The following is a 24,640-nucleotide window of genomic DNA, read 5'->3' on the forward strand; positions in this document are numbered from 1 at the left end:
ACCTATTTTTTCAGTTTGTTTGCAATTCTGCAAATGAAATCAACATCTTATGCGGATGGGGATTTTCTTTTTTCTTGACAGTAAAACAGTCAGGAACGTATCTGAAAGTAAAAATATAATTCTGTAATTTCATTGTTCTACACTGAATTCAAAGTAGTTGTCAAAACTAAAATGTCAAATACTAAACCTAGAAATTGGTATTTAAGTGTATTGAATGTGAAGGAAATGAGAGAGACGGAGACAACATCCTGTCAGATATATTCACAAAATATAAATGGATTAATGAAATGTATCAATAGCAACAGATCTGTATGTTTGGCTAAATGTCATTTTGGAGGAAACATTTTGTCTGGTTTAATCAAAGCTTGATGCAGCTTTCTGCATAAACTCCAGAAAAGCAACTGCCAGTAGGTGAAGATCTGACTCCTTCACATTTATTTCATAACTTAAAACAGGAAAGACGCTGTAGATGATGCATATGATGTGTCTCCAGTTCCCTTCCCACACCAGGATGTTGAGAATTTCAGGAGGATACACAAATTCAGAAAGGGATTAGGCAAATTCCTGAAGCATAGATAAACTCATTGTATAAGTCACCATGGCAGGGATAAACACATTGCCTCCAGAAATCTCTACATCCTGGTTCAAGTGGCACGGTCACAGTGCTACTATTCTCATGTTCCAGTTCCCTGGAACTGCTTTTCTTACTTTCCTGTTTGTCTCATGGCAGTAAATCCTTTCCATCTGCTTTTTACTCTCTTTTGTTGTCTTGATTGAAAGAGACCACATTAACAACAAGACTGCCTCACAAGTCTACAACTCTGGGTGTGGAGAATATTTTTCAAAATAAAACCCAAACTACTGAAAACAAAAATTCGATAAAGAGTTAAGAACCAGTGGTAATTCAGATAAATGTCAATAAACTCAATCTAATTAACTTTCCTTAAAAAAAACCCAGTCTGGCAAAGAATCCAACATCAAAGGCCAACAGCATCATGTCTCACTTTTTTTGTTTTCTTGGGGCTTAAAAAAAAAACCCAAAAAACTACTGTATCTACCCTGCAATGCAGGCAGAATTTTAGTATTCCAGGTCTGTGACTGTAGTTCTGGTGGCAAATAATTTGAATTATGTTTTAGGGGTTGCAAGGCACCAGACACTCCTAAGAATTTTCTGTCACTGAAAAGTAATAAAATAGAGAGGAAATTGGGCTGACACAATCCCGGAACTACAGAAATGCAGCTGACAGACCTGAGCTCTTATCAGTCTTTGACAGGTGCATTTAGGTATTCTTGGGTTATTGCTCTAGGACCTATTAACCTGTACTGAGCCCAGATTTCACCCCTTACACTCAAGATCATGCAGGGATACTTGGGGCATGAAATTTAATAGAAACCTCCAGAAAGTACATAGTTTCTCACATCCTCAATTTTTCTGCCACCCTCAAAAATCTTCTCACCAAATAAAGTAAAAGTTTTGCTTTATCTCCTAAGCATAGAAAAGCAGACACTGCATGCCAGGATGGCAACTGAACTGCTGAATAACATATTTCCCTATTGGTTGTTTCCTTTGCAGGCTGCTTATTTTTTTGGGCTTCCGGACAACCACAGGACATAACTGTGGACTTGGCAACATCTATATTAAAGGCAACTATACTGCAAAAGGTAACAATAGATAGCACCATGGACTTCATTTTTTGACCTCTTCTATTCCTGACCTCAAAAGATCCAGTTTTCAGCTGCCAGCTGTGAAAATATCTTTTCCTGCATCATGACTGGATCAGAAGATGAAAAATAACTTTTTGGTGTATCTATGCACCACAGGACTTTGGATTATACTCTTGAGTTGTACGGTGGTATTGACCATTGCCTTCAATGGGACCATTACAGTAATGGATGAGAAAGTCACAAAGATGCAGCACTAACATTCAGAGATGAGACACCGAGGCTTTTTCTCTCTAAACTTTTGAATATATAGAGTTTGGCCAAGATAAGGTTTTGGCCAAGATCCAGTGCAGGGAAGTTTGTAAAAGAATTGAAAAGAGCTTCTGGTATTCAGCCAAAACCTCTAGTTTCTATTAATTCTGAGGCCGTCTTTCTTATTTTAATATTCAATACATATTTTTCGCAGCCGCTTTGGTCTCTAGGGAGAAAAGGACCTCACCTGAAAGCAACTCAACAAAACTACATAGAATCATAAAATAACAGAATTTTTTATATTGGAGACCTTGTCTCCTTTTTTTTTGTCTTGAAAAAAAAAAAAAAGTGTCAAACATCCAAACAAAAAGAAAAACAGTATTCTTGAGGTCATCGGCTAAACCACTCTGCACTAGCAATTTAATGATGTCCCTAAATGTGCAGTAAATGTCTTTGGGTACTCTTACACCTTTTAGAAAGGTCTGTTTTACACAGAGATATCAGGTAAATAAATCAGTTCACTAGTTCTGTGGGTAACACTCCTACCCCTGCCTGGGAGGGGGAAACCCATTAATACTATCTTGAGGTATCTAGCACCTCAGCAAGTCTGTGGAAATTGCCTTGGCATACGTAGAGTGCAAAATAAAAAGTTTGGGGAGGTGAGGATATGCAGGTAGTATATGCCATTTTGGGAGGGTCACATGTCCCAGTGTGTCAATTCTTTTCACCAGTTCCTGGAACAGACAGAACATTGTCACTGCAGCATCCTGCCACGTGGTATTACCACACCAGTCCTCTGATGCTAATAGACAACACCAAACCATGGCCTTCCTTCCTGACAGGGCTCTGTGGGACTCGGTGTTACCAACCCAATCTGACAGTGAGAACAGGACCCCCCAGCTCTACAAAACTGGAACTGTACACAAAGATCTGCAGTGGACACAGTGGAGTAACTCTGTCCTACCCTGCTTGCTGGGGTGTCTCACGTCTGCACTTTATTACCTACCAAGGGTAATAGGCTGTTAGCTGGGGAGAACAGAGCTATTAATGGATTCTGTTACAATATAATGCTTCGTTAACAGAGCTCTCAAAGAAATCAACAACTTCAAAACTCCCATAATCAATCCAATTTCATCTGATATATGCACTGTCAAATTGCATTTCAAAAGGCTTTTATAATACCGAAACTCAGTTATCTAATAACAGCATTAGCAATGTTAATTTTCTAATCAGAACGCAAAATCATTAATTAACCATGCCTTCTTTAACTGAAAGAAGCTGCAGTTCCTAATCAGTAACCCTACGAATCCTTTGATGTTTATGCATAGAAAGGGTACATTCTCCTCTGAAAATACCTGTGAGGCTTTCATGAGTACTGGTATTTGCATTGGACACAAAATTGCTTCCCTGGTTCTGAGCCTCTCCCATCCTTCATCTCGTGGCATTACCTACAGCCACAAGAGGCTGATGATGCTCAGAGCATGAGCAGCACTCCCGGGTGGTCCTCGCTTCCTAGAACAACACCCAGCTCTCCAAAGACATCTCAGGACAGTCCCAGCAGCCCAAAGATGTTGGCTTGCCATCAGGTCTAGCCAGTCCTTATACTAGCACAGTGGTACACAGAAGAGCCTATAATTGTAACAGGATTGAGGACATGCCCCAGAGTAAGAATGGCAATTTTGCCTCAGGTAAAGGATCCACCTATCTCCACTAGTGTCCAGAAATCAGTAATTCCCCTGAATATTCTCCCAGCACATTTACAACTCCTGAATACAGCTTCTTAGTGTTTTGGACTCATGGATCTCAGCCAGTGCACAGCTAATTTGAACTTGAATCCATGCAAACTGTTTGCATCTCCATTTTTCTTCAGGAAAAGGTCCCATAGGACTAGCACTTGTCATGCAAAACCACATCTGTTTGTTGTTTCATTATTTGTTTGTCTGTCTGTTTTGAATCTGCTGCTTAAAAACTTTGTTGAGAAAATACAGAAAAAATATATGAAATAAATAACTTTAATTTAGACCATCATTACTTAAACTCCAAAAGTTCATTCCATTTTCTGGAAACTATTGTTTCCATACTTCAATTGTTATTAAAAAGTCAGCACGGACATAAATTTTCCTTTAAAACCACCCAACAATAAACAGAAGAATATTTTCAGATTTTTTTTTTTTTTGGGCAAAGATTATTGTGTGAGAAGCTTACATCACATATTTAATATTATTAAAACAAAATTTTCAGACAATAGTAAAAGAATAGTAAAAGAATAGTGAAACAATAGTTCAGCAACTGTTCTTGACATTTACAATCAGGGAATTAATTTTCCTGGGAAACACTGTGCTCCATGCTCCAGGAATATACCCTTTAAATTTGATTATAAGCCAACCAGCAATTGTATATCCCACTAAAATTAAATGACAGCTTTGATGTTTCTAGGGAAAATAAAACATACTGCTAAGGCTATAAACTTGTTCATGACAACACTGTAAGATAAAAACAAGAAAGTATGCACAATTTTTAATTTATTTTCATAATAATAGCTTGCCATGTAATAGCTTATTTGCTTTTAAAAAAATCCTCTTTTTCAGACAGAGCATTTACAGAGAATGAAGACAACCATAAAACACACTCATCATGAAGTTTCTTACACCTATATCTAAAATGTAATGTAAATGGCTCTCAGACTGTGCTCCATCTATCAAGAAGCTAGTGAAGGAATTTAGTCCCTTCCAAGCCTGCTGGCAACTGGTTCCTTAGCCTCAAACAAGTATATAATTTTGTTTTCTCCATTTGTAAAATATTTGTGCTTTGGTCTGAAGAACAATGAAATGTCCTGAATGCCTTGTTCAGCTAAGCATTTTGAAGTAAGTGTGCTTAACTTTACACATACACATATTTGCAAAGGCTTTGACATAATAGTTTTCTTGAAAAAGCACAAAAACTTTTTTTTTTTCTGAGATGAGCCTTGAAGAAGGCTCAAAAAAAAAACTTTTGTTTTAAAGTGGAATTGCTAAAAGCATACTGGATGGATCATAAAGTAATGATTATTTTCACTTGTAGCTTGGCTACAAGTAACTTGTAACTGATAGGGTGTAATGTCTTTCTGAAGTATAAAAGTTCCCCCTTAAACTCTCAGGTATGGGGAATAGGACCACACCTGACATGATTATGTCATTGATTTCCTTCTCTTAAACTTTTTTTGTATTTTCAATCTTTAAATAGCAGATCACTGCTGATGAGAACATCTAGCTAAAATGAAATTTCTATGTTTGGCACGTACAGGAATAAAGTGTTGGAGATTGGACCTCGAGTCATTTTGCCATGGTATTTCCCTAGGAGATGCTACTGCACACATAGCATACATAGCTGAGCATTGAATCCTTCTGAAATTTGCAGCTGTCCTCGAAATTGGAAAAGAAGTCGAAAAAAAAGAAATTGGCTGATTTTACTTATTTTACAACCGAAAATAGAACCAGAACTTAAAGTCAGTTCACCAAACTACTAACTCCGTAATTGGGAGAAACCATTTAGGTGCTTCAGCAGAAAACCTACTGACCTTTTTTTCCAGACAAAATAAACTGCCTTTGACATTTGGTGATTCAATTGGGAGAAATATTCAGCCCTATTTTTCAGAAAAGTGAGAACAACATCTGCCATTAGCTTTCTGGCTGATGGAACAGTGCTCTTGGAAATCAGACACCAAATGCCTGATCAATAGAAAATGAAAGAGTCATAGACTGGGTGAATTGGAAGGAGCCTGAAAATCTGTCTCATTCCAACCCCTGCCATGGGCAGGGACACCTTCCACTAGACCAGATTGCTGAAAGCCCCATCAAACCTGGCCTTGAACAATGCCAGAAATGGGGCAACCACAGCTTCTCTGGGCAACCTGTGCCAGCGCCTCACCACCCTCACAGGAAAGAATTTCTTCCTAATATCTAATGTAAATGCAGGAGGACCTGCTCCATGACTGTGCCGGCCACCAAGGTGAGACTCGCTGGTCTCTAGCTCCCACTGTCTTCCTTTTTTCCCCTTCTTAAAAATGGAGGTTGTGTTTCTCCTTTTCCATTCAGTGGGAACTTTACCTGCCTGTCATGACTTCTTAAGTATGCTTCTGAATATCATTCTATAAGCAGGTGTTTTCACAGTAGGCAATGGGGTATCTGGCATCTTTTGACTTTTAAAAATTACAAGTTTTCATTCAAAATCTATGAATTATGTTCCCAACTGAACTGCATCATGTAGAGTAAAACAAGTTAGTTCCCCTGAAATTTTGTGCTCCCCTAGACTTTCCCAACACCCACGTGTGGGGACTAGTAGATGTCATGGAGCTTGCCAGACAAGTCCTGACCAAGACAGTCAAAGAGCCACCCCATTTAGGAGCAAGCCTGACACTAAGCCTCCACACAAATAGTAGATTGTATTAAATGTCATTTCCATCCTAAGCGTCCCAAGACACTTCCACAAGAAATAAGAATATTATGAACAAACAAAGAATTTCTATTTTCTATCTTCCACTACATCTTTCATTTAAAATGGTAATTCAAGCCATGGACATATATACTGCAGAGTTGCCATTTATTCACCTTTAGGTTAAAAGCACTCCTAGTTATAATAATTACCTCTAATGATCTAAAATTATGTGCTCATCATTTTCTTATATCTGATTACTTCTCCAAAGCCTGCCTGATGGTTAGGCAATCGTGTGCTTTGCTATCTAGACTCAAGTTACAGCTGAGTATGTGATATACTGAATATATATCACGTCCCACATGCTACTTTTAATTTAGCCTGAGAAAACACTGTTGAAGCTGGTGATTGTATGTTAACAAGAGAAAGACTGTGAAAAGTTCATTACCTAAACATGGTTTTATGTCATTAAATCACCAACATATCGTCTATCATACCACCCAAACTGATAAGCAATTCCTTGAATATTTATCATTAAGTCAGTTGGATTTATATATTCAAGAACAAATGCAATGGACATGGTTAAGAATTATTTCATTTAATACATCTGAAGTTTCAGTGGTTGCTATTAAGTAACTAGAGAAATATTTGCCACAGAGCATATATAACATCATGGCTGATCCTGTAGCTTTTGCATTTAACAGCTCACATTGTACTTAAAGCTTTGTTTCAGAATTCTGAACATTTGTGATGAATGTACATTTGTCCTGTTTCCAGCCCCTCTTCCTGGAATGACTTTGAGAGTTCAAGAAAAATAGCTGCAGCAAGACAAAATGGAGGAAAGAAAAATTCTACACACTCTACTCCAGCATCTATTACCTATGCACCATCTTCCATTTATCTTTCTTGCACTGCAAAGCCAGCCCAGTCTACTTGTCTACCTCCTATTAATGAATTATGAATATACCTGATAATTAAAATTCAATATTTACAATCCTGGCTGTGCAGTGGCACAATGTGTGATTCAAAGCTGTCGCTCTGTGTTAAAAGCAAGGTATGCAGATCTCCAGGTCTCTGGCAGCATTTCATTTCCTTGCTAGAAACACTTAGCAGACACGCTCTTATGACACGGCCACAGTGTATTAACCCTGAAGAGCAAGAAGAAAACCCACATAATTTCAAGGCATACAAACAAGCAGTTATTTTGCTTATTAAAAAGTCTGAAAGTTTCCCTCTGAAATCTCCTATTTTTGCAGTATCTTAGTAGCTGCAACTGACAGAACTCTGCCTGCAGTAAACCTGAAGCTGATAATGAGCATTTTTAGGTTATTTCCCCTGTGGAAGAAATGCTGATGCCCTCTCCAGCCCCGCTGCCCGGCCACCCTCTCCTGTGGGGATGCAGGTGGGCAGCTCCATGTCTGGAGCCCAGCTCCTGGCAGGCAGACACAGAGGTGGGCACTGCTCCACACAGCTGGAGCTCAGGGCAGGTTTGTTCCATCACCCTCTCAGAGCTGCAGCCCCCCCCGACTTCTGCACAACTCTACCAGCTGAACCTCAGCCCCACCCGATAAGCAGCCCTGCGTGTCCCCCGAGTGTGTACTTAGCCCTTCCCAAGGCGGGACAGCGGCTGCAGGGACACGGACCCTGCAGGGAGCGGTGCCACAGCCCTGCGGGCAGCACTGACACATCTCCCCTGGCAGCGAGCTCCTCCGCAGGGCGCTAATGGCCCGTGAAACAGCATTCATCCAACACAACACCTGCCCCGGTGTGCCTCGCTGAAATGGAAAGTGCCAGCTCTGCCCACATTCACCCACTTTGGAGCTTTCTTCTTTTTTTTCCTTTTTTTTTTTTTTTTTTTTTTTTTAAGATTTGTAAGATTTATGCAGGTGATTCTTGGTTACTAGTTTTGAAATTAAGATAAAACGAAACAGTGTCCAAAAAGCAAACAAAAAACAAACATCAAAGCTAAACTATCATCCCAAGCATATCTGAAAGATCACACCTGAATGCTCACATCCCTTGCTCACGCTTCATCACATCACTAATCCTCTCCTTACAAAGACATGCATGTTAGAAGGACATGTCCTGCCCCCTCTGCAGAAGGACTTTCCTTCAGGTCACAGCTGGTCTTTTTGACCAAAGAACGCAGAAAACACACATGGGTACAACAAAAATAAGAAATATATATATATATATATATATATATATCTAAAAATCATCCCTGATAGTTAGCAGGTTCCTTTCATGAAGCTTGGTGGATGTGATGGCCCAAGAGGGAAGGAAGAAGGAGGGGCAACACCACATCAGGCAGTTCACTGGGACTTGACTCCACTCATCTCCTGCTGCCTATTCTTGTTTTTCCTTGTTACTGCCTAGACCCAAGAGATCTGCCATGTGCAACACCACAGACAATGACCGAGGAGCAAGAGGGGCAGAACAAGCTGCTGAAAATCACTGTCATCCCATGAGCAGCATGTGGAGCGGGACAGAGGTGACTCACTAAATGCTTCTACAATGCATGTGGACATTCCTGAATATTAGAAAACAATGATTAAGCTGAAATAGATAAGGACAGCACCTAAAATCTTTTTTTTTATACAGTTAAATATACAGTTAAATATACATTTGTTGCTGGGACAAATTTCACTTTGGTTTTACATCTCTACAAATTCTGAAAAACTGCCTTAAGTCCCTGCAATGTCTCTGGCGTCCCCATCCTGTGAGGGACAGCAGAGCACTGAGCCAAAGCTTTGCCCCAGGAATTTCAAGCTGCTCGTTTTTTCTTCTCACACTGGATGCTCTAAATAAGCAATTGGATGAGTATTACCACAGAGTTATTATTTCTGTCATAAATTTTCAAAACTACCTATATGAATAACTGTAAGCCAAAGTCCTTCAGGGACTGGCATAAATCCAAAAGCTGTCTGAGTGCTAGATTTAGTATTTTGATCATTGAAGTGGCTGAAAGTAGTACAAAAATATATGCACAGAAGGACAGCTCTCCATCAGCTATACACATTTACACAGACTTCTGGGCAACAGTTTCAACCAGAAATTAACAACTTGGTCTAAGTAAAATAACTCCCATACAGGCTTCCAACAGCGTAGTGGAATTTAGCCAGGATATGCAATGCTTCAAGTACCTTAAAGTCTCTTCCTGAAAAGCATCTCCTAAAGGTTTACAGTTCTCAACATAAAGCCAAAATACAGCATTTTATAGGTATTCAAATGTTTTATAAAGCTTTATCTGCATACAGATGGAAGAAACCAAGTAAGATGTTTTTGCATGTATCTGCAGCTCAAGCTAAGACGCCAGCCCAAAATTCTGTAGTGCAGCCTCAGTGACTTGTTCCTATTATCCCAAACCTCCTTTTTTGGGTACAAACACTGTCAACCAAGTTCATAATTTGGAATACAAGTAACAATCCTAAGAAAAAAGTCCAAGCTCCAAAAACTAATCTGCATAGAGGCTGTACTGGATGAAATGCAAGAGTAAAAGGCCCAAATAAGGACAGGGTCACCATCTTCTGCTCTCCTCATGTCCTTCACAAAGCCAAAAGGAGATAGAATTAGCTGGATAAACACAGGCGTGGTGGAAACGAGCTACTCCAGCAAACCTCTGCTGCAATCCTTTGGGACCACTGTAGGATGTTACAATTTCCAGGGGATTACAGCCAAACAGACATCAGGGACCAAAACACCTGTTTGGTGAGGATGAAGAGAAGAGAGTGAGAAGTGTTGCGGTAAAAGCATTTCATCCAGTGCGGCACCAGGAATGGCCACATCCAAGCTGCCCTCGATGGAGGTCTACTATGGCTAACAACTGGCTATGTAGGGAGCAGAACTGTGGTACATCCTGGATTATAGGAAGTCTGAGGCATTATTTTCTCTCTTGAAGTCAAGCATCAGGACAGACACATTAATGGAAAGTGACAATGAATTCTTTCAGTCACCCATGCTACAGATGCAGGGAGATAGTCTGCTTTGTTCCTGGCTGGTTTTGAATGCTTCCATCTCTGTCTGCTGAGAGGTGGAAAAAGGGGCAGGTTCCCATGAAAATGTGGAATTGTTCATTATTCTCAGTGTGGAAAATCTATATCAACAAGTTAAAAAAAAAAAACAAAAAAAAAAACAAACCCTGAACCTTAGGACTTTAATGACTTTTCCATTTTTGACTCAGTGAAAAAACTATAGCACCCCTTTATTCCTTCACATACTGTAAGGAACTTACCATCATCACATCACTAACAATAGGTACAAAGTTTTGAAAGCTTGACATTGAACCTTATAATTTTAGTTAAATGTGAAACACTTTTATTGAGGCCAAGAAAAGGCCCTGAGGGATTTTATTTCAGTAGATAGAAACTGCTAACTTATTGTGCCAATAATCCAACAGTTTGCAGACAATACTTTCCCAGACAGGAAGGCAGTACATTATTGTAATGCACATCTTTTAAGAAATCAACAGGCTTAAAACTATACCAGTGTGTTACATTTCTGGTGGCACACACTTCACTCTCCTAACTAGTACTTCTAAGACCTACATGATGTGTAGTCAAGAAAGGAAACTATTTTATGTAAGCATGCTCCCTCTGAACTGGAGAGATTATCCTTTAATATTGTCCTGTCTTTTATCGGCACAAGAGGAAAAAAAACTTCTTTTACAGGCATAAGAGGAAAAAAAACTTCTTCATGGTGCCGATCCTCGCATTCATGTTCTCTTTCATGACTTCATTTGTGCAGTCAATTGCTCACAAACATGAATACGAAGGTGACAGTACAGCCCTGCTTTACCATATAAAATACAAGGTAGGAGGAAGGGAGGCCCTGGAGAGCTGTTTTTCTCAAGTTGATGCTCCTGAAAGGGGATATCCACACCTTTTCAAATGGGTAACATTATGCTGGATCTCATTTTCATTTCACAGACCCTATATAAGGGCAAGGAACTGCAAAAATTATTATTATCCTATTATTGTAATTGCTCAAAGGAATTTCTGCTAGTCTCCCATTTAGCATAGTATGTGAAAGGCTGACAAAGAAAACATGATTAAGTTGTGAATCTCTGGTTCCTGCCAGGTGTTCTGTAGAACAAGAGATTCCCATCATAAACAGTAACCAAAAGAATGATGGGCTTTCTGGTCCTTTCATCAGGAAATTAAAAAAACAGTAGTCCTTCAACATCTGTTAGAGACCCAGAAAAAAATGGAGGGAAGCAATCCAATTCATCTGCATGAACTGTTTTTTGTGGTACAGCACCACCACTCCCTCAAAGTGTTGAACATGTTGAAGTCCAAGTCTGACTTGGGGGAGTAAGACAGATGGAAACAGGCAGAGGTTTTCTGAGGTCATATAAGGATTCAATTTCTTTTTTTGTTTGTGACCAAGAATCAAATGTTTTATGTTCTTTCCCTTTCCTTCCTTTCCCTGCAGTAGTTAAGCTGACAGCTATCTGCAATCAATACATTACAGGAGCAAATAGGCTGCTGTGGCTTTTGATGCTGAGCCCAGAAGCCACAACAGCCTTTCCCTAGCTGTGGGGTAGGATTGGGACATTATGACTTTGGTTCTGGGATGCCTGGATCCTCTTCAGTGGTGCAGAGCATAGGAAGCACCACATCACCTGCTACCACTGGTGGTGCTTCTTGAACACTGCTCCCATTTTGTCATGTAAAGCTGGGGCATGTAACAATAAAAACCAGGAGAAGAGAGAAGATGATAGCTGATGGAAGCAAACTGAATTTTCTTTTTAGTTTTTTGCTATTCCATAACTCCTCCTGTGCTTCACTGGACGTCTGGTCTAGGTTTTACTTCCCCCTCTGTACTAAGTTTTCAGCTTGGCACAACCAAATGTTCACCTTAAAGCTTTGTAAAGTCATGTCAGTTCACACCAGCTATAATGCCTGGCTCACAAGCACCAGCCACACCTTCCACCTGTTTTCAGAAGCAAAAATTTCCCATGCAACAAAAGTAGTGCTCCATGTCAGTCTGTCCTCTGCTCTTTGAATCCTCTTTCTCCAACACCAAATAATGGTGTTTCCTTAATACACAGCTCCTGATGTATCTTGAAGCTCTTCTCCCACCCATCTGGGCATACACGGAGGGCAAAGAAAACTTCAGGGGCAAGATCTCAAACTCTAAATTAAAGTCCTTACTCTGGGTAATCTCTGATTTCTGAGTCTGCAAAGGTGCCTGAAGAACCAGGGCAGACCCACCTCCCACCTGGGCTCCAGATCATCTCACACAGCACCTGCTGAAACCTTGTCGATCATCTGCTGCACACATGCATTTGCATTAACTGTCCCTGTTCTTTTCCTGAGTTATCTGAAAAGACTTTTACATTTTCCAGCTGATTTCAAAAATAACTGAATAATAAATAATTTAAGTAAAGCACTTAATGGACGGAGTAAACAGAACATTGTAAATACAGCTATTACTACAAAAATAATTAATTGTTGAGGTCTTCTGTTACTACTTGTCCCTGTTTTAGTGACTTCATAGTGTCAGGAAAAAGGTTTGTCCTTTTTTATTCTTTCCATATACATCTGCTATTCAGAACACTGTAACAGATCATCAAAGACAGCTATGGGAGCATTTCTTGTATTCCTTTATTCAGTCTTTTGCTTTCTGCAAATATTCTTGTGTTTTAAATCTCATTCATCATCATGTTTGTGTTCAGGCTGCAATCTCATCTGACACACAAAGCAGATGAAGCTAGGGATTTCCAAAGCTAAATTCATAACTCTTGATATCTTAAGCTAACAGCCCAAAGCCTCCAGGTGAAAGCAGTAATAGATTCACATCCTCTGTGGCTCATAAAAAGTGAAATATGTGTAACATATATGACCATTAAGTTGCATTTGTAGGCAGATGAGTCTGTGAATACAAATAATGGGGATTAGCACACATTTGTTAGCAAAAATGTACTCAATGGTCTTGGAACACATTTACCAAGCTTATATTACTGTTGCTTCAAGCCACAGTCCCTGCTGGGGTTAGATGGTTTTTCCTCATGAGAGGGAAAAAACCCTACCATTTGTGTCCACCCTAAGCATTTTTCAAGAGAACTTGAAAAAGACCCCAGTAAGTCCTTACATGTTTTGCCGTACCTAAACCATGCTGAAGGTGTCCCAAGCCACCTTTCTGTGCTGGCAAGACACAGTTCCAACCATCCAGAACAAACCTCAGGGGCTCTGGGAGCTGCACAACTCTGACCTGGATGAAAATCATGCTGATTACAGTATCCCTCTGAAGTAAAAACCAACAATAAATGCAGTAGACTTTTTAATTTCCTACTCTTTATGGCTCCTACAATCAACACAGATAAAGACATTGGGTGACATATCCCAATGAAGTGTTGATGACATGACAATTTACCTGAGATTTTTTTTCTGTCTTCAAGTCAAGAAGAGTTATTCAGGAAAAAAATAAATTACAGGCTGGATAAGGCTATTGAGGCTGGCTGACAAGCAACTTGAGGGTCCCACTGAGTGACCAAAATGGTCCCACCTAGCCTTAATCCGTGGACATTATTGCATACTATCCACACTCCCACTCACTTGGTGACCTTTATTTTTTCTTTGTTGAAGCAATGATGCTCGTAGCCATCAGTCAACATTTCCTCCCCCAGACTGCTCTCACATCCTTCCTGCCTCATCTGTAAGGACTTCTAACTTGGATCACTTCCATTTGGCAGCACACCTGACCTTCCAGACACACACTTTGATGGGATCTATGTAATCCTGCAGCAAATGCCAGTGAAGGTCCTCAAAATACACCTCTACACCTCTTATGCTCTTTTTCTAGAATCTTTGTGCCTCCAGAAAGCAACTCTGATTATTAATTAATCTATAAAATAACATATCATACAGTATTACTCTGCTGCTTTTGCCACCTGAGAGAAGCTGACCAAAGAACTGATTTTTAAACAAAGGACCTGAGAAAGAAAAAAACCCCAGACCAGCTCTAAACTGGAAGCCACACAAACAGCTAGATACAGAGACAGTGTTAGCAGGGTGTGCAAACAGCCCCAAAACCTAGCTTTTTACTTGGCTTCTGCTTTCTACTTGGAGGGGAAGTGAGAAAAACTCCTGAGTCAGCGAAGAGCCCATGACTATTGATTTTTGAAGGAAATTATCCTTCCAGCTGCAGTGTTTTTGAAAAGTCCACTCTGAAACACTCTTCTCAATTTAAACGAAAGGAAATTACCAAGGCTGAAGGCCTTTATTAGCAAACCTCTCCAGGATAGATCCATACAGAAAACCTGGAGGAAATCACTGAAAGAAGATCCTACACTACTCTGCTGAGTCTGACAGTCTGTAAAACCTTCTTCCCTTTTCCCCCATCAACTTAGGTGAGAGAACAGAGAGCTTCATTTATTGATAGCCACGTGCTACTTAAAAATTATTATAACTTTCTCTCCAGAATTTTACATGAAGTGTCTGTGTTGGATAAAATCTTTCTCCCTTGTACTCAGTGTTTTCCAGACCTTAATACAGCATCATCCAGATCCATATCTTACATTAGCAAGTAGCGTGAAACACCTCTACTGAACATCAGGAATTAAAGTAGCACAGGAAGTGTTTGGGGACAAATAATACGCTATATTTTGTGCTTTCTTTTCTACAAGAATTTCATCTCTTTCTGCTGTTTTTACCTTGCATATCTATTACATGAATAGCTTTTCCCACTGGGAAAACAGATCTGACCCTGACATGGTGACATCAGTGAAGTCTCTAATAAAAGGAAATCATGGAATGGTTTGGGTTGGAAGGGGACCTTGATGATAATCAAAAATGAAGCATAAAGCATGTCTGAGAAAGAAATTAACAAAAACTGATTATTTTTATAATAATTCCTAATTATTTTGCGTGATAATTTCTACTATTAACATAATGTATCATCTTTTGCACCACAAAGTGAAGATGAAAATTCCATATCCTTGAAAACTGTGGCAAGCAAAGCATAAGGGTCTCAATTCTTTTCAGCAATTAACTCTCCACCTGTGAACTTTCCTAAAATTTGACAGATATTCACTAGGCATATCTGAACTTTACATCAAGGACATAAAATCAAAAATAAAAAAATGAAGCAAATAAAAAATGAAGTTGCATTTTAATGGGTTTAAAAGTTTGTTATGAAAATACACCACAGAAGCAACCGGAAGAGTGTGCATGCAGAAATGGCACAGGATCTACCCCACAGAGGGTCTGAAAGCGAGAAACAGAGAGCTGCTATGAGTAGTTAAATAATTATGTATTTTAATACACCTTCAAAATGTGTTTAAAGCCTTTCCCCACAAATAGTCTAATAAATAATCTAGTGAAAAGTGTAAGTACCTTTTCTTTCTCTTGGGCTGTATTTGTATTTACAGGAAAAAAAACTACATGTTGGTCATGAATATAGTGAAAGGTTCTGCACAAGCCTGCATGCTTCAGGAGCAATTGATGCATATAAATACAACACTGAAGTAGCCTGTGGAACACAAGAAAACAGTAACACTACTGACTTTCTTTGTAAACAGGCAATTATGTACCAGGGGTCCAATTGCTAAACATTTTGGTTTTTAAAAATAACAGGAGTTAAGCAATTCAGTAAGTTTAAAAATTTGAGCTATGAGATGAAAAATGAGAACATACTGCCCTTGCAAATAAAGTGGATTCCTACTACCCCTTCTTTTTAAGAGGTTCCAAACTGCAATCACTGCCCAGGTTGAGCCCGTATTTAAATCACAAACAGCTCTGTCTGGGGAAAAAAAAAACAAACTGCAGGACAAGGGCAAGTGTTTGCATTGGAGTTTGTTAATGCTAGCATAGCTGGTCAAAATCCAGTCATTACAGTAGCTTTCTTGTAAGTATCTGGGTATTTCCAGTTGAGTCCAACATAAACCTTAGCTATAGTCAGCTCTGGAGGAACTGGAGAAGAGGAAGGAGGAGCTGGGTCTTTCCAGTGCGTTGCCAGGACAAGAGTGATGGGTATGTGTCACTCTGCTTCCATCTTCTCACCACATGGAACCTGCAATTATTTGTACAAGTCAGGTAGACTTCATCTGGACTATGGGAAAAAGAGTAGGGAAGAAACACAGTCCTCACAAGGAAGTAGCAGCACCAACAGAAGACACTTGCCCCATGCATTATTGCACAGAGAAGGACAGATTTTCCCAAGTGCTCAGCCATAAACACTTCCCAAGAGGAAGGCAGGTGCTGCTAAGGACTCTGGAAAATACTAGAATGTCTCTGAGTGCCAAAATGTAGGGTAGCCTTTCTATTTGAACTTGTGTGCCTGAAAGCAGACATCACTAATACAGAATTTTTGACAGAACTCAAGATATAGCTGCACTGACGAACAACTGAATCCACATCAACATTGATACAAGCCAGTAGGATCTCTGCAAACCATAGTAACAACCAAAAATCTATGTAAGAACCTAAACTAGAGAGAGGAAGATGTTAAAACATCTAGAAAATTATTAAAAGTAAAGCAACGCCGAAATTTCAAAACAAGACACTGTGATCAGATATTTCTGAGTAAATTTATTTTCCAAAATTCAGAACAATTTTTGATTTACACATGAATAAATTATCTAGTTTGACTTTGTGTCCTACAACATAACTTCGGTGTGCCCACCTCAGTTGCAGAAGTGGACTTGGTGCTGTACTGATCCAAAATCTTTGCCTCAAGCTAAGTGCCCAGAGGAATGGAAATCTAGAGAAAATGGAAATCTAGAGAACAGGCCAACTTTTCCCTACAGTTACAGTGGTGCAACCATAGGGACATCTTCACTTTTGCACAAGCACAGATCTCATACCCTTAAATCAGTCATGTATTAAGGAATAGGAACTATGAGAAATGATTATTTGGTCCAACATGTTTAAATCCAAAGAACTTCACCTGCTCACAATCTGGAACTGCACAATTCATTGGAGGATCTAAAACTGTTAAGAAATCAAAGCAGACGTCTTCCCCTCTCATGAACAAGCAAGTCTCAAAACAATCAAGAGCTAAAAATGAAATGCATGACTTATTTTGACTAGCATACAAACTGAGATCACAATGATAAAGCTGAAGTTAATCAATTTAATTTACGTGTTATAAGTGCTTTGTCCTACACAAGAAGTACTGCACTGCTCTGCCTTCTGCAAAAGGAATGAAGGAACACAGTCATTCTTATTAATCCTCTAAAATAAACAATAAATTATTTCTATAGGCTACTAAAAAGCTTTTGAGTTTAAAGTTTTAGTCAGTCCAGTAACATGCTAGGACAAACACCAGGGAGATGAATGCTCTGGATTTCCAGGGTAGAAATCTGACTGTATGTCAGCGAAGGCTCATCATTTGTTTTCCCGACAATAAACCTGAAAATTAAAACCAGACTCTGATGGATTGGAGATATTGACAGTTGATCTTCTCTCTGTTGTATGTCTATTTATAAATGTCACATTTAGGGCCATGAAACTCTTTGAATATATATGTTCTTATTTCTAAAGAATATACAGAATCCTTCTTATGGCAGATGACACCCAAGTATACACAAGTTCTTTGATTCCATCAGCAAGTGCTAATAATAAAAAATGTTAAGAGAAATTGTTTTCAATAATTGGAGTCTAGCATGAGATAAATTCTACGTATTAAAGCAAAACACTCACTTCAAAGGGATTTTTGTAATTGAACCCATCTTAGAAGGGTAAAATTTAATCCAGTTCCATCTTTCTAGCCAACTGGTACACTATTTGCTTTTGCAGTTAGAACCTGACTGTATGATAACTCCCAACACACTCCAAACTGCATCCTTGGGAATACTGCACTGCTCTTGATAGCAAAACACCATTCAGCTGTATGAAACCTCACTTTCTAAATAAAGAACATCATGTTTTTAAATGACACTGATTATTCAACCAAGGTTACGCTTCTATTGCTAAATTGAGTTGTAATTATAAAGCAGAATTAATAACCAAATTTAATGAAAATCCCATTATGATGCAGCTGTGGAAATCAAAAGTTGAAACTCCTGTAGGTAAAATGACAGATAGTCACAATATAAGGGCAATATTATGTGTGAGTCTATTTCCTCAGCTTTCTGGAGTTCTCAGCAGAAAGTTAACTCCAAAATGACATTGCTTCTCCCCTCAGGAGCACAAGCCCAGAGACAAACACACAGAGAGGTGAGGGTGATAAGGGAGGCTCCTGTCTGACCTCAGGGCTGCCTCTGACCTCAGCAGATCCTCCCCAGAAAATGCATTCCCAAATGAGGGAGAATCAGGCCCTCCAATTTCAGGTCATCAATCCCACATAAATCTAGAGGGCACAAGAGTCAAAGACACTAACTCCTGGAGAAAGAGGAAAGTTATTCCAAGATACAAAAATTTTAATTCCAGCAGCTTTTCCTCTCATCCATATGGCACAAAAACAGGATTATGCTTTGGGACGTTTGGTTCTACTGGGATTAAAATCTAGTAAGAACAGAACTGTGCAGAAGAGGAAGTGTCTCGTTTTCCCTAAATTACACTTATTAGTTATATATTCATCTCAGAGTACGCATGAAGTCAAACAGACTCAAAGAGAAAAGCTTTACTTTTAGTGTAAAACACTAATGAAAGACTGGAATCAATCTCTCTTCATCCCCTTTAGCCTAATTCTGTGCAAGAACTGCAAGCTGCTGTAGATTAAGGATTCTTCAAATTTCAACAGAAAACTTCTCAACCACAAGACAAGAGCTGAAAGGCAAATAGTTCTTTGTAAAATCGTAGCACTACCTCTCATAAGTACTCAAGCATGTTTAATGTTGACTGCATTGCTGAGATATACTAATGTACTATATAGATGGAGCACAGAGGAAAGAAAATTATTTTGCATTCAGCTAAAGAATAAATATATACAATCCTCTCAAAAAAATCAATGTATTGCTCCAACATCTGAAATCAAACTGAATGCAGGTATATTTCTAATCATGAGCAGAATTTCCTGCTTCTAAGTGGCAAACCAATGTATGCCAATAGACAAATGTTTCAGCCCTGGTGTATTGTGTTCTGATGAGTAAGAATCTTGTACTATTCATGTTTTTGAATAATTTCAGCTCTGTCAGTAAGAGGGATTCTCTGAATAATGTATGTAGTGCAAAAGAAATGAAGAGAGTTTAAATAAAACAGGCAAATTTGAAGGAAAAAGAGAAAGGACTGAAATCTCCAAAGTCATATAGATCAGATCAATTTTGATAATTCACAACAGATTCTATCTGCTAAGGCAACCTGTTTCATATGCATTCAAGATTTAAAATAAAAATACTAATGTTCTAGGCCTGTTTGAAGAAAACAAAAATGTATAAAACAACCATTGGAAATTAGCAATGACATTGAACACACAAATTTTTTCCAGTTCCAAAAGTACTCCTGTGTGAATATTTTGATGTATGTTTTTTACCTAGTGAAAAGAAAAAAAAAAAACCATTAAAGTTTTGCCAGTGTTGCAGTGAGTTACCTGCTATCCATATGCCATCCATAATCTTTTGGAATAATCTGTCTACTGCCCCTGATACATGCAAGGGGTAAGGCCCTGAATCTTCACAGTAACCTCTGCAGCAAATGGAAACAGAAATAGAGGAAACTGGTAATGTCTCAGAGCTTTATGCTTGAACTCACATGAATATTCATCTCGGTCCAGCAGCTCTCAGGCTTTTGTACTGTATGTTTGGGGACATGTGCTCTGAGTAATTTCTATGCAATAGCAAGGTCCAAACCCACTGTTTCACAGCAGTTCAGCAAAGAGTTTTCATTTCATATTACTATGAAATCACTTAATTCAGAGCTGATGGTGGGGGTTTCTTTAATTAGGTTAGAAAAACTCACACATCTGCGCTTTAGAAGCCTCTGTCAAGCCAGGAAATTCAATCACATGGAAGCCAGTGTCCTCCAGCTATCAGACAATTGATTTTTGCAGGACTCTGCTCACATTTAGCTTAAGGAACATGAGATATGTTCATTCAGTTGTCAGTCGGTTTGCCTACATTTCATTAGGAGAATATCTGTTGTTTAAAAAAATATTCTTCAGTAATAAAATGTTTTTAAAAAGAAGAAGTAGTCAGATTACTGGCACAAGATTGTAAAATATGAAATATTTTATAATATAAACTTGGAATAATGCAAAATAATAATATAAACTTAAAATAATATAAACTTGGACTAATGCAAAAATACATGTGTGTTTAAGTGGCAAGTAGAAACATAAATAAGGCCTTTAGGATTACTTCTATTTAATACAGATGTACAGAATTTTATGAGCATACACACACATAAGCATATAAATTTAATTTTCCCTTTCTTCTCTGCCTCCCCCCCATACTACAAGGATTCATCATTTCTAAAGCTATTAAATACTTTGGAACCGAAACTGGGTTCAGCTTAAAGAGGAAAAAAAAAAGATCAGGTTATGAATCACTATTTCTATAAATGACAGCAAACATAATGGGAGAGGTGTTCCTAAGTTAAATATAAGGCAAAAATAGCACAAGGTGGTTGGAATGAGAGAAGAATCTGCTGCAAATAGTGTAAATGAACAAAGGTTTGGGAAAACACTTTTTGAATTTAAGGTGTTTCGTTTTACACAGAAAAGTGGTCCAATTTCAGACAATTTTAAATTTGTGCAAATTACAATTATTTCACTAACATTCAAATGGAAAGACTAAGCAATATCCTTAATGCAAAATGTAGCAATAGACTGAGAAATTGTCAAAATGAGACGCATAGGCAGAATCTAGATTAACTGACTGCACCTGAAATTACTGATTTTAATACACAAAAATTTTAGTCCCATCCCATTTACCAAAAATTTAAGTTTAAAAATGCTGCTGTGTCATTGGTCTCCCTGGAATAACTATCAGTGCTTGCAAAAGTTGACATGAACTGTAGTATTTTCTCAATGTACTACACCTGCACAGACCTGATTCTTTCCAGTTTCAAAGCATCTTTTGAAATCTTTCTACCTTATGGAATTTGATACTGATTTCCACGCTAAACACAACTTATACATTGCTTAATACAGAATTCATGCTTTACGGGACATCGCTCTTTCCTGCATAAAATGAATGGAGCCATTTTGGCAGCTCAGAAGCTCTTCCTCTTAAACAAGGTGGCAAGGTCATCTGAAACTTGAAGTAGCAAAGACTTGTATAAATAAATTTAGCAATCATGCAATAAATTATTCATGAGAACTGCACGGCATATTGTATGTTTACATATTAAAAAGTGCCACAGAGATGGCAGTGAGAAAGTGAAGAGAAACACAGCACATATTTTAAAGGCATGATGAACACTAAGAGATTCTCCAGTATGTTTCTATTTTAAACTCACTCAGCAATGTCGCTTAGAGCATCTACTTCCAGAGGCAATTCTCTCTTGAATGAAGGGGAGGGATTTGAAAACTTAAGAGCTACAGAGGAAAACCTATAGAGTCCTGAAATATGAACATCAAAGTAGTAACGCTACTACAGCTTTGCCCCACTGTACACCACTGTCTTACATAATAACATGAATTCCTTTTAAGAAGCCAGACATACACAAAAATAAATAGAAATAATGCTTTGCCCCTCTCATAGATTAGGCATATTCAGTACATGTTTTAACCACTGGTAAGGACTCTGGGGAGACTGAAATGTAGCAAGTTCAGCTAATTATATGTGACTTTTTCAAACACAGAAATTAAAGAAAATAGATGTTACCTCATTTGTTAAGGGCATTTCTTGCTCTGTCTTCCTCTCATTGTGTATGTGCATCTGTGTGTATGTGGGTGTGTGTGTGTTTATAAAATATATAGTAGGACGAGAATATTTGTTCCAGTTGAGGTGGTCTGTGAAATCAAGTAGATCAGATACTAACTTGATTTGGCACCAATGTATGGATGCATAGAGACATATCCACAGGATGTATGCATTACGAAATGGTAAGAGACATTTACAACCTAGAATATAAGAGCAGGGCTGCCTCAAGTGACATCACCAGATCAACTGCAGCGTCAAGCAACTCAGATATATTATCCTGCACACCACTGCTTCCCTGTCTCCTTTCCAGCCATTAGAGAAGCATTTGGGAGCACAAACATTATCATATATTTTCAAATACACGCAAGGCACAGAAGCATGCACAGAAGCAAACAAAAGTGTAGGGTTTATGCACTTATTGAGACATTCATAATTTTTCTTTACAACAACAAAATTCATCTCCATAGAAACGAGGAAGAAAGAAACTACAGTAATACTGCAGTTTTACTTTTTACTAAAGTAAATGTCACATCAGGTTAGTCAGGAGAAGGCAGGAGAGGGGATTTTGCTCCAACAAGGAACTAACGAGGACTGCTGCCCCTTTTGCTCTTCTGCAAAGGCTATCTGTACCAAAGACAGACTTACTGATGTATTTATAATGCAAGATAACTATGTGGTTTCCTGTTCTTTCCACTGCAATTTATGCATAAGGTGGTGGGATCAGTGGCATGTTTACTTACAGGCATTTGTTACAGCGAAGCTGTTAGCTGTTTCAATGTTGTCTACATGAGGAACCAAATTAAAAGGTGCTTCGGATGCATTGGGGCTGGTGTTATGAAGAAAGATTGCTAATCGAAAAGCAGTGTATTCCTGATCTGTGTTCCTGATGAAGAGACCACCTACAAAAAACAGAAAAAAAAAAAAAAAAAGCAAAAAGCAAAAGCAGCTGGGTAAATCATTTGCAAGCCACTTACTGTCTTGTAAAACCGAGCAACTGTCTCTCCCAAAGCTGCACAGTAAGGCAAGTCCTAAGACTTTAATGGATAAGGAACTAATCGTATTCATAATCACAACCACTGCCTTTAAATCACCGTCCTCAATCGATTTTAACCTCCCTGATGCATTCACGCTTCTTTTCTGACTTCTCGGTTTTCAGCCTTTCATACATAAATACCCAGATTTGTCATGATTACAGTGACCTTTTAAAGTGTTTAGCCTCCATCTCCCTGATACTGAACACACTGGTAAATCAGCTGCTCAACAGCCTCTCACATTAAGTGGCGGGCTGATTAAGCGGAACGATGCTTTCTGGATTAAAAAAAGGGAATACCAACTCGGCGCAGGATAATCTGCACTGAAGAGGAAGATAATGAACTTTGCTCCTCTGCAGCCATGTGCAGGCAGGGAGCAGCTCAGCCTTATTAGCAGCATCTTTACAAGTCCACAACAAATGATGCAGTGATGGAGCTGAGCTGGAAAGAATTCAGATAGCTGCGTCCCATCCCAAACACGTCCGAAAGGAGGGAAGCAGGAGGCGATGGGAAAGGGGTGAGAATGGGGCACAGGACTACAGGGAGACACTTAAAAAACCCTAAACTTTCCATCTACAGAGAGGAACGAAGGACGGTGTAGCCTTTTACCCCCCCCCATCCCTGCCGGCTACCGCAACCTCTGGTGCTCAGGACTCGCCATTCCTTCCAGAGTCAGGCAAAAAGCAAGGGGAGTCGTAGGGGGCTGAAGCAGCCAAGGGGCATCAGCCCCGATCCCCTTCCAGCCCTGTCCATAGCGCACACCCGGGGCTGGAAGGAGTTCTGCACGAGATAAGCATCCTCCTTCCCGCACGCGAACGCACACAGAAATATTTACACACACAGACACACGGAGGCACACATACAGAAACACGAGGATGATTCGTGCAGGCACGGAAATGGGATGGTGCTGGAGGAGAAATCTGCAAAAACTGCCTTCAGAGCCTCCTTTCCAACTCACTTCGCAAAGGATTGAACGCCTGGACACACGCACGCAGCCCAATGCAGCGCTTACCTATTTGCACGCTGCTAGGAAAAGCTCCCATTGCTAGTCCCCAAAAGCCAGAAAACAACAAGACAAGCTGTCTGCAAATTATCCTCATCTTCTCTTCTGCCTCTCTGTCTCGCCTTCTCCCGCTCGCTCGCTGGATGCTGCTCAAAGAGGCATCGAGGGCGAGGAGGATACACACAAAACCAGGAAAAAAAAATTAAAAAAAAATTAAAAAAAAAAAAGGGAAGGGGGAGAAAAAGAGAGGTTTCCTCCTTTTTCTTTTTTTTTTTTTTTTTCTGGTGGTTTGGTTTTAGAATTCGTTCGCTATCCTCTCCCGCTCGCGCCCTGCCTCTCTCCCGGCTGCCGCTTCAGCAAGCCATGCCGCCGCGGCGGATTTTTCCCGCAGTCTCCATCGCCGGGGAGCGGAGTGTGTCCGGCTGCAAATGTTGCACATGCAGAAGATGGTGGTGAGTTTGGCGGCGGGGGGCAGCGTCTGGCGGAGGCGCGGCGCGGCGCGGGCGGACATGCGCCGTGCGCCCCCCGCCGCCCGCA

General features: G+C 39.5%; 1 protein-coding gene across 3 annotated transcripts in view; it reads right to left on the reverse strand.

Moving 5' to 3' along the window:
• The window catches only part of GRIA4 (glutamate ionotropic receptor AMPA type subunit 4), a 215,392-nt gene extending 191,180 nt beyond the window's left edge, over positions 1–24,212 (reverse strand). For 2 of the 3 annotated variants that reach the window (XM_041487172.1, XM_041487171.1), the window contains exons 1-2: positions 24,113–24,212; positions 22,810–22,968 (exon numbers count right to left, since the gene is read on the reverse strand). In XM_041487172.1, the coding sequence (XP_041343106.1) occupies positions 22,810–22,968; positions 24,113–24,200 (247 nt within the window). In that variant the 5' untranslated portion in view covers positions 24,201–24,212. The remainder of the gene's footprint in view (positions 1–22,809; positions 22,969–24,112) is intronic. The other variant, XM_041487173.1, reaches the window with a different exon arrangement.
• Positions 24,213–24,640: the final 428 nt, after the last annotated feature.

Source organism: Pyrgilauda ruficollis, unplaced genomic scaffold (assembly GCF_017590135.1).
Source record: "Pyrgilauda ruficollis isolate IOZ18807 unplaced genomic scaffold, ASM1759013v1 scaffold8, whole genome shotgun sequence".
Classification (NCBI taxonomy): Eukaryota; Metazoa; Chordata; class Aves; order Passeriformes; family Passeridae; genus Pyrgilauda; species Pyrgilauda ruficollis.